Source organism: Atta cephalotes (genome assembly GCF_000143395.1).
Source record: "Atta cephalotes unplaced genomic scaffold scaffold00007, whole genome shotgun sequence".
NCBI lineage: Eukaryota > Metazoa > Arthropoda > Insecta > Hymenoptera > Formicidae > Atta > Atta cephalotes.
Window position 1 is genome coordinate 2,656,708 of NW_012130071.1, and position 11,279 is coordinate 2,667,986.

General features: G+C 33.0%; 2 protein-coding genes across 2 annotated transcripts; both read right to left on the reverse strand.

The window, feature by feature from the left end:
• Positions 1-375: 375 nt before the first annotated feature.
• LOC105626912 (histone-lysine N-methyltransferase, H3 lysine-79 specific) lies at positions 376-2,373 on the reverse strand. The gene is made up of 2 exons (XM_012208204.1): positions 2,203-2,373; positions 376-729 (listed from the first exon to the last, which is right to left on the reverse strand). The coding sequence occupies exons 1-2, from the start codon at positions 2,371-2,373 to the stop codon at positions 376-378; spliced, it is 525 nt and encodes a 174-aa protein (XP_012063594.1).
• A 3,967-nt stretch (positions 2,374-6,340) lies between these two features.
• LOC105626913 (ubiquitin carboxyl-terminal hydrolase 1) lies at positions 6,341-10,170 on the reverse strand. The gene is made up of 6 exons (XM_012208205.1): positions 10,002-10,170; positions 9,161-9,399; positions 8,540-8,769; positions 7,944-8,461; positions 7,195-7,387; positions 6,341-6,917 (listed from the first exon to the last, which is right to left on the reverse strand). Exons 1-6 carry the CDS (start codon positions 10,168-10,170, stop codon positions 6,341-6,343), a joined length of 1,926 nt encoding a protein of 641 aa, XP_012063595.1.
• Positions 10,171-11,279: the final 1,109 nt, after the last annotated feature.

An 11,279-nucleotide genomic window follows, 5' to 3' on the forward strand; every position in this document is an offset into this window, starting at 1 on the left:
CTGTAATTTTTTATGTAAATTACTTCCCATTTTCTAACAATTATTGAAAATTACTAAAACTATATATATTAAGAAAATGAATAAATTTTCAGTAAAATATCATCAAATCAATAAAAAATTGGTATCCTCTAAATTCTGATTTTTACTAAAGCATTTTGTGACTATTTGATTTGATTTGATTGATTTATTTTATTATTATTATGCGCTATACATGAGCATTTAGTACGGAATATTTCGAAAATTTATTTGCTTGGGAGGGGGGGGAGGATTTTTGTTTTCACGCAATTGTTTCTTCATAAGAAAAAATTATCGTAAAGTCTCGATAAGGCACTTTTAAAACACATATATTATATATATAGAAATATATAGAAGTCATTACTTCTTCTTTTTCGGTTCGGTATCGATCTCAACTTTTTTTGTTTCTTTCTCATTGTCGCTTTTCTCTTTACTAACATCATTCTTACAATCTTCCTTTTCTTCTTCTTCCTCCAGAAGTTTCGACTCCAGCTCATGCTTCTTCAATTCCTCGTCTAGCAAGGCGTCCCAATCGGACATGTCTTTGCCTTCGCGAACTCTTTCTAATTCTCGCTTAAGCATATCAAGGCATTCCCTTCGTTCCTTCCACTTTTCTGACATCTCGAGATTCTTCTTCTCATCGTCGATCTGATCCAACATTTCTGCCCTTTCCTTCTCCTCGCATTCCAACACATATTTCTCATAACTATCCACCTAAAGAATCGTACGTTTATAATAATTAATGATTATCTCACGAAATATTAACATTTTGACTGCCAAGCTGATATTGACGTTGAACTTAATATATAAATCTAATCAATTCATAATAATGTGTCATTTTTATATTCTGTTTTTTTTTATTTATATTGTGTCTTTAATCTCTTAAAATACTTAGTAAAATTCATTCTTAATTAAATAAATAAAATATATGTAAATAAATGATAGGATTCTTATGAATTTTGTCGAAATGTAAATGACACGACAGTCAAAAGGTTAAAAGGTTTTCGTATTAACTATTTTTAAATAATTAAAAAAAGAGAAAGAATTAAATAAATCTTTGTTCGTTTTAATTAATGTTCACAATTTTTAATATGTTATGTGTATTTTTTAACAAAATAAGAAAATGTCAAATATTTCAAAATTATATTTGAAAATAATATAAAAAGTTTTTAACGATTCAGAATTTGAATCAAAAAAATTTTTAATAGAAAATAAGCATGTCTTTAAAAAATAATTAAGATAAAATGACAAAATTTTCATTTAAACTATAAAATTGCATTGTTAAATATAAATCTTGATAAATAATGCAAAATTCCATAATAAATAAACGGCCAAAAACGAGCTAAGAACACAAAAATGTTGAAAATAATAAATATATTTAATAAATTAAGCAGTTACATACAAAATTCAAGCGAAATTAGTTTTGACATTAGTATGTTTTCATCAGTTGCAAAACGAATTGACAATGAGCAATTTAAATCATATTACAAAAACATCACAAATATAAAAAGGCGAAGATACGAAATGACCAAGAAATAATCAAAATAATTAAGCCTGCGTTATTTTTAATTGATCGTCAAAGCAGCATGATCGCAAAAATGCTGATGAACATAAAAAAAACAATTTCGTATTTTTACTATTTCATATTTATAATTATGTTTGTAATATGATTTAAATTAAGTATTGCCAATTCGTTGTGCGATTGATAAAGACATAGTAATTTCGAAAATAGTTTTGCTTGAATTTTATATGTAATTATTTAATTTATTAAATATATTTATTATTTTCAACATCTTTGTATTGTTAGCTCATTTTTGACCGTTTTTATCATAGAATTTTATATTGTTTTTCAATGACGAGCCAGATCATAAATGTTAATTTTTTTTAATTGTTTTACACGTATAACATTTATTTTTATAAGGATAAGGATAAGGATAGTATAAATTTTCAATTTCAGTCACTTTTTGCAGAGATTATATTAGGCATTCATAGTTCATTTTTATTTTAAGATCTTAAATAATGTCTTAAAATGCTAATACAATTCTCTGACTTCACGACATCTTAAGACTGTACTTGAAACGATCTTAAATATAAGATTCCATGTGCATTGATTTGTGTTATGCATATGCATCAATTAAGAAAAAAAAACAAAAGTAATCAAAATTATTGAAAGACAGTCAAGTTTACCTTATCTTGCAACATTCTTTGAACATCATTTTGCCTTTTCAAATGTTTCGGTAGCCAAAAACAGGCCTGGATCAGTCGCAAAAATATCCAGACTGCTCCGGCGAGTGCCAAATAGGAGCAAGCGGTAAACACCATGTTCGTCATGTCTACGGTTACTTGTTGGTGCTTCATAATGATAATCAATTCAATTTAAATATTCCTGCAATAACCATGGAAATAATTTTAAAATGATTTTAATCTTATTTAAACTAAAATATTTGTAACAATTCGCAGAACACAAACTAGTAATAATATTATATCTATGTTATAATTTCCTATCCTAATGTTCCTAATCCACAATGTTCTTTGCTTCCTATCTCTTTTTAACTTATTCCTTTTCTCTTCTTGATTTTTTTTATAGACAATCGCATTTCTTTTTACGTGTTTCTTATATCATACGAAGTTCATCAATACTTTTGTCTCAAATAACAGAAAACAAAGAAATTGGTGGCGAATTCAATTGAGCGCATTCAGTGCGCACTGGAGCCCATTAAAACCATACACAAAATCAAGATATATTTATAAATATAGAAATCGATTAAATCCTGAAATATTCAATACATTTTATTGTACTATTAGGTAAAATATGTATTTTATAATTCGAAATATTTGCATTTCATTTTTATATTCAAATTAAATCAGTGTACAACGGCTTTAATATGCACCAGTTCTTCCAATCGAATTCGCCATGAATAAAAGGCAAGAAGGCAAGAGGTAAAAAGTGGAAAAAAATAGGAAACAAAGATCATATTGTAGAGTAGGCTTAACTGCAGTTATGTACAGTGTTATATTACATGTGTTATATTACATGTTGTACACAACATATTGTTGAGTGGAAAATTATAAAATAAATGTAATAAAATGTTACTGTTCGTGTTTTGCGGAAATAAACGATTTGAATAATACGAAGATAAGCAATTTTATTTAATGAAGAAATGCTTGTGCTACCGTTTGCCAACTAAACTAAAAGTACTGAAATTCCCTCTTTTAAATTTTATGTGAGTAATAGATAAAAGTGATCTATGAAATCTTATTGATTTCTACATAAAACTTATAATAAATTATATGCTTTTATTGCGACTTCAGGAGATGCTCTCATAAAAGGAAACACAATCTGCAATTGTCTTTCTTCAATTTTAATATTTAAGTTTGGGATATATTAAGTTAAAATATAAACAAAAATAAAGATTACGATTTTTTTTATAAGTGCTAAGTCGCATATTAAAGGAATGAAACTCTCTTAAGAAAAAAAGTTTTTTTCTTTCACAGTGAATATCGTCTAAATCATAAAAAACATTTAAAAAATATTTCAAATAAAAGTTGAATAGTTGTAAGAGTATTTATAATAATAATAGAAAGATTTTTTAAACAAATTTTTTATTTATCAAGAAATGAAAAATTAAAAAAAAATATTTAAAAAATATTATAAAGTTAATATAAAAAATATTATAAAGTTCTTAAAATTATTTAACTTTTATTTAAAATAGTTTTTTATATCTTTCACAGTTCAGTCGATATTCACTCGGAAAGGAAAAACCAATTTTTTCAAGGTAGAGATTTACTCTCTTAACGTGTGACACTCAACACTTATTTAGAAAATCGCATCTTTTTGTTTTTATTAATATTTTAACATATCCAATGCTTATTAAAATCGAAGATATATAATTGATTGATTGCGTTCCCTTGTCAGAATCTTTTGTTAAAAAGATTCATTCTTTATTCATGACTTGTAGCTCTCTTATGCAAAGCGCGTCATCGATTTTGCAGTCAAATAATGCGTGCGATATTCTCTTTTTCTCATGCCTATATCATTCAACTCTAGTGTTGCATAAGTATACCATTCACGAGACAGTGCACTGCGTTGCAGTTGCAGACTCGACTAGACGATTATGTGGTGATAAGTGACCTACTGAGGGTTTCGCCGTGTGCTTTAAACACATCGCGGGGAAGACGATGTTGAAATCCGTATCCCGCGACGAAACGTTGGACGTATTTGGGTTGATTCATTTCGATAATGTCGACAAACGGTTCTTCAACCGAAATGAAATATTTTTGATGACGCGTAACAGTTTCATGAACAGCATGTTCAGATATGTCACATCGCGTCGCGACATCAGTTTGTCGGTGTCTTTGTGTATCGATTACGCCCGTTCAGAATGCGAATGTATACAATATATACAGCGTGAAAAAGAAAGCTTGAAATTTCCATCAAGATCCTCATCGCGAAAATTATTAATGTCGAGAGACCAAAGGAAAAATGATTTATGCATCGTGTTGGTGTCCTTGCTAGATCTTTCACGATAGAAACTGTTTGCAACGATTTACAATTTTTGGTGAAAATTGTGTGTTTACGTCAATATACAATTATTTCCTTTTTTACTTTACTCACCATAATGACAATGAATTCGATGCTTAATAAATTACGGACGAGTGTCTTGGACGCGTTGTGTACTCAAAAAAAAAAAACACAAAAAGGAGAAAATTCATTAAGAAATTCTAAACGCAAAATATGTAAATGTTTGGAACAAAATTTAAATATATAGTTATTGAAATGTAAAAATTATAATAGATTCTTTGTAAGAAATTTATTAGTAATAACGTTGCGTTAAATAATACGTAGCAAAATAATATTTTAAATAATATGCGGTGAAATAGATATTTTTCAAGTATTTCTCTAAAAGTGTAAAATGTACAAAGTAATAGATATCAATATAAATTAATGCAGTATTCATTATAAAAGATAAATTTGTAATTATATTTTAATAAAAATAAAGAATTATTAGTTATTATAAGTTATTAATTATAAGTTATTAAAATTGCTGATTCTTTCCAAATTAATTAATAAACGCTATATTATAGGAACAAAAAGTTTTGATCAAATTGATTTCTTATTCATACATTTTGCTAATTAAATCTTCAAGTATAAAATATTTTATTTAATTAATAATATTATTTAATTAATTTAGCCACTTGCCTTTTGTCTTACTTGAGGAATGTCATCGAGAACATAGCCGTGTAGGAACGTCCTCCACCTAAGAGATGTGAACTACTGAATCACGTCTGAAAGTAGTAGGAACTACTATGTGTACGACTGACAGGTGGAATGTTACTCCACTACTGACCCCCTATGGAAATGATCGATATATGGATGTAACCACGTATGATTGAGCTGACACTATACAAATATTTCAGTATGTGTACACGCGACATTACGAAAGACCGTATGCGCATATACGGCAGAGATAAAATTTCGCCGAATTTATCTCTGACTGGAATTTAGCAAGAGTTCGCTGACGACTATGAGGATGAAAAAAAAATTTCTTTCCCTCGATCGATAATTTCCTTGTTATATTGTAATTCAAAATTGATTCACATGGAACTCTTATTTATATAAACAAATGGAAATTGAATTGTGTCACTTTTCAGCGAATGTGATCGATTAATATCGGAAAGAGAAACGACGTTTGTAATAAACGACGTTCTAAAATATTCAAGCTACGTCGCCAATGATGTCTATCCGTATAAGTCGCGTGTAGATTTTCTAAGGATTGGGTCAAGTGTCTCCATCTCGCGATATGGCACAAAACACATGTAGACAGGTGTGTGTCAAGAATACATAATTTTTTTATTATTTTACAGATAACTAAATGATAAAACGTTCCACGTCCCAACTAAGGCTAGATTATCTACACGCGGAATCGCGTCGCCCGCTTTATGATTCGTTAAGTCGAGCTCGATGGCGTTTCATTACGTGTACAGAGGTCGATTCGTCCAATCTCGCCGAGACTCTAACTTACATAACATGATTGGCGATAAACAGTTTTACTTCCTACGAAAATAATACACGCTCGCCTCTCTAAAACCCGATGCGACACGTATATAGGAAGAAGAACTTGGGTGATCTGGAATGTGCGATACATCACAGCGCGTAATTATTGAAGAATACGAAGGGAGAGAGGAGGGAGGGGAGAAGAGGGCAAATATGGGAAGAATGAGGCCCGTTTTTGTCATCGTGTGCTCGTTGCCTCGCTTGGAATTCCAAACTGAGACATTTTGATATTAAACTTCTGTTCGCGGGAGGGAGACAAAAAACGGCGGCTTATGTCGTCGACCTCACATAGAACAAGAGATAAGGGGTGGCAGAATTCCGCGCATTGGGTGCCAATTTGTCCTCGAGTTCTCGCAGTGGGATTACATGTACTGCCTCATCGTCGCACTCCAACCATGTGACGCCCTGTTTATTTCGCTTAATGCCGCAACAATCCATGCTACGACAGCCGATCCTATTCACCAGCTGTTCCTTGTTCTCGTTCGTACTGGGCTTGCTTCTGTACAAATACTTGAGTATACCCGATGGTTTGTCTGAAGAGGAAGAAGACGATGACGAGTTCGCGCTCGCGATGCCAGCCTGGCTCAAATTTTGCCGTTTATTATCGCGATCGCATTGGGAATATTCCACGTACGCAGGTTCGTCAGGTAAACGTGTATAAGCGACGTAATGACCAGCGGTCATCGTTGCACCTTGGTGCATTATAACCGAATATAATTTGTACACGTGTCGCGTCTCCGTGCTACTACCAGCTGTCATCCCATGGGTCTCATCATTACTGCACTCCTCGCAGAAACATTGCAAGGTAAGTGGCGTTGGCATGTGATTATTGATTTTCTCCATCGAACTGAAAACGTAAATTCGACTGCAATCGCGATTCAAAATATTACAAAAGTTTTTCAATATAATAAATGTAAGAACTCAAAAGCAAATTACATGTGCAATAAACTCCTTAAAGAAAATTAATTAGCAAAATATTTGTAATTTTAATACAACTGCTACTTTTATGATTGTTATGAACGTTAAAATATGCAAATATTTTTCGATATCTTGTATAAATTATGAGCCATACTTTTCAGTTATTTATTGCTTCCAATTGTGCTGAAAGATCGTACAAGACTTACCCAGCAGCGGTAGAAAACCTCTTCAACTGCAAGATAAGGAGTCTGGGTAAGGAAGGAAAACATACGGCTCTACGAGCCTCGTTATATCGTAGACACCGTGCACACCAGTACTTATCCCTACCCCAAAGCAATTCACTAGTCACTACAGCGCGTTTGTATACCTCACTGCTATCCACCAATTCACCGTCATTATCTATAATGAAAAGTCACGTTACTATGAATCGCAATTAATTATAGAATGTATAAAATATTTAAGTTAGGTTGTTTCATCTTTCGAAAAAAAAAAAACTTTAGCTCGCTCTCTTATTCTTTTATTTTCTCATTCTTTTGTCTACTCATTAGATAAATTATTATCCACTTTATCCAATTTATCCAAAAATGAAATAGCCAGTCTTAAAACTTTAAATCTTAAAGGTTCCACGTAATCAAAAGAATAGAGAATAGAGAATAGAGAATAAAGAAGTTGTGTTTTGAAATGAGGTAAAAGTTATAAAAGTGAATTTATTAGAATATTTGTAATTTCATTGATCAAAAGACTTGTAAATCTTTTGACCTTGCTCTGAGATACATAATCGATTCCCTGTTCTCTGTTCCCCATTCTCTATTCCTTTGATTATACTTTACACAAACTTAGAAAAACAAATTGCACGAGCTTAAACGATATTATTAATAATAGCACATCCTTTTGATCTCATACTACTGCAAAGAAATTAGAATACTGCATAGAAATTAATTAATTAAGTGCACACCTTTCTCATTTGAACGATCGATGTCAATGGGAACGCATATATCGCAAAATGTCTCCTTCCTTTCCGTCACATGTTCACATTCGAGACATGTTGTGCGCAACAGGCTGACACCTTCAAAATCCTCCGAGATAAAACATTTCTTACTTTCCGGCTTACGCATTCCAATCTCGCCGTTACTTTCGACAAACTCTGCGTGACCGTTCTCATACAATCTCGCGGATCCTACGATGCCATTTGTACTTGGCTGCGCAAGAGATACCGAACTCCCTCTGCTCGTAATCTTCTTCTTCTTTCTGGACTTACGAATGCTTCTCTTACCGGTACTGCTGCTCTCTGATTGTGTGTCTGTTGACGAGTGATTTGCGGTAAATTCAGGAAAACAACCATTGTTTTGACCGAATTGGCTCTCTCTATATCTGACTAATAATTGAAAAGTCTCCCTAATGTTATCAAGCAAACAGACTAGCAGCTCATGAGCATCCTGCTGCTGGTTTCCTTCAAATATTGGATTTACTTCTCTATAATAAAATCAGTGCAAAAAATCAGTAAACATGAAACACAACATTTTTACAATATTTTGACATCAGCATACATACCTAAGAGCTTGTAAAAAGGCATCCGGTTGATACGGTTCGCTGTTTTCTCTTACTTCCGATGCCCGTAGTGCCATAAAGAGCTCGTGTAATCTTTCAGTGGCTATTTGAATACGTGGTTTATTAGCTTCTGATGTTGACCCAGCTAATGCCAATAGATCTTTACTGCTCCAACTACGACTACTGCTCGATGTTAGCGATACACCAGTTCTACCTAATGAAGAAGATTTGGCCTACAAAAAAAATTGATAATTTAAAATTTGGATTAACACGTATGCATATACATAAACAAAACAATTTCGTTTTAGAATATTCTATAGAATTAATCTATATAAAAACTATGCGTTTCACGAGTTTTCTTCGTGTTCAGATCCATTCTTGGAATGTCAATATTTTGAATCTTGTAATTCATTTTATCAGAGCGAAGAGCAGCCTGATACTGAGTCATTTCTCCGGGCCATTCCTTTTATATTATGCTGCTTGTTGGAGTAGCAAAACGTTAGCAGATTCTAAGAATGGATCTAGACACGAAGGAAACCCGCAAAACGCATAGTCTTTATATAGAAAGCATCCATAGAAAACCTCAAGAATATTAATAAATTAATCTGTTTATTTAGTACTTACTTTTGTCTGAAGTTGCTTGTCATTTAGGTTAGACAAGTCAGTGGCTAGATGATGTAAATTGTGCAGAAAGGAAGGCGCGAATCGTAAAGTATATAATACACTATTGAGGAAGCAGGTATTTCCTAAATTACATAAGGTGGCTATCTTCAATCCTTCTGAATTAGTACCAGACATGTCGTAACCTCCATCCTGATGATTGCTCAGCTGATTTCGATAGCCATTCAACATTTTGCTTGTACCTTTATAGAATCAAGATATAATCAAAGATATATATTTCAAGAAAATTATACGTCATCCAATAAAAATATCGACTAACAATAACATAATATCAATATTACAATTTTACTCAGCAATAATGTAACATATGGTGCGCCTTCTAACAAGCGACGTAAGTGACACGGTGTGACACAATGAATCATTATATGTTTGTTATTTGTCAATGTTAAACAAAGATGACATGATCACTGTATTCCACTGTGTCGGTTATTGGAAGGCACACATGTTGTATATAATATTAACATTATGCTTTTGTTGCTTTATATTTATTAGACAATTATCAATGCAATAATCTAATAACCAACTAACACTAATATAATGCCAACATTATAATTTTACACTCAATAATACAAAGAATAATGTGTTGCACATAACAGTTACATCCTATACAGTATCCAAGAAACATAGAAATGTTAAAATATAGGAATATTTGTTTTTAGAATATTTGTGCTGTATAGATTATAGAATGAAATTATAATATTGATGTTATGTTACTGTTACTTTGTATTAACTGGGCAATTATAAATATCATTAATAAATGAGAATAAATGAGAAGCATACATACTAAATGAAAAATCTGTTCTATCCAGAAGGCCCCCTCTTGTGGATGTAGGAGGGGGCTGTGGGACGACGATGGGAATTGCACGTCCGCGGCTCGACAGGGACAAGCAAAACTTCTTTCTAGGAGGAACCGAGCGTTTATCTGCGTCTTCCTCCGTTTCTAATACTGTCATCTTCTGTTAACCTAAAATGTTACCTATCCTATATTTCCCGTTTCATCAAACAGACGAACAGGGAACGCATTTCACGTGCACAAACTCCCCCCCCCCTCCCCCTGTCTGTCCAGTCACACATACGCTCGACCAGAATTCTGGAGAATGTTTAAGAATTCTCGGTTTTATGTAAACTTGGAGACGATCGGTCGATCGTCTCATGCGAACGCGGAAATATGTCGCGTCGCGAGACGAAATGTCAAAGTGCGTTTTACTCACGTGTGATCGAGTGGAGAAGTCATGGAACGCGAACGGGCTAGTTTGTTACAACGTTGCTAATGCGAGCCGGTTTCCTACACTAAGAGAATCACGGAAACGACTGCCCAGAAACTTGTCGCAATAAGCTACATGATCTCAAAGTTCAAACTCTGAATCAGCGCCCCGAATTGACGTAACCGCCTCAGACTCACGCCGCTCACTGGATCATCCCCGTCAACTCTGCGAGGATCGAGGACTGCGAGACGGAGAACGGAGACAACTTCACGCGACGCAACAACTAGATCAGAGCCGTGAGGGGACTCTCGGGGAGAGGGGAAATATTTGCACGTCGCAATCGAGGCCGTAGAAACGTGCGCTCATCAGCGCTCCAAACAGATACGGAGCCAATTAGGTTCGCCAGAGCATCGATGAAATGCTGTGATTCGTTCTTGACGTGATATTTCTATAGCATTCTATCTCACTCCATCTCATTTGCATCTACTTTCTCGTTGGGGTTGTTTAGGATTGTTGAGCACAATTAAGGAAGGTTTTTTCCTGGAGCGCACGATAATGTTCAGAATGTTCAGAAATTCGGATGCATCTAAATTTCAAGCCATTATTAATGAAATTTTTATTGGAATTACGCAAAATTCATAAATGAATTAAGCGACGTGAATCGTCATGATTCTGCGACTAAAACTGAAAGACACTCCGTAATTCTACATATATCTATTTCAAATATATTTTGCAGTATTCAGTATGATTCAGATGTGCGATCTATAATTATTTCATATGACTAATAACGCAGCTTATAATATATATATATATATATATATATATATATATATATATATATATATATATAAGTNTTA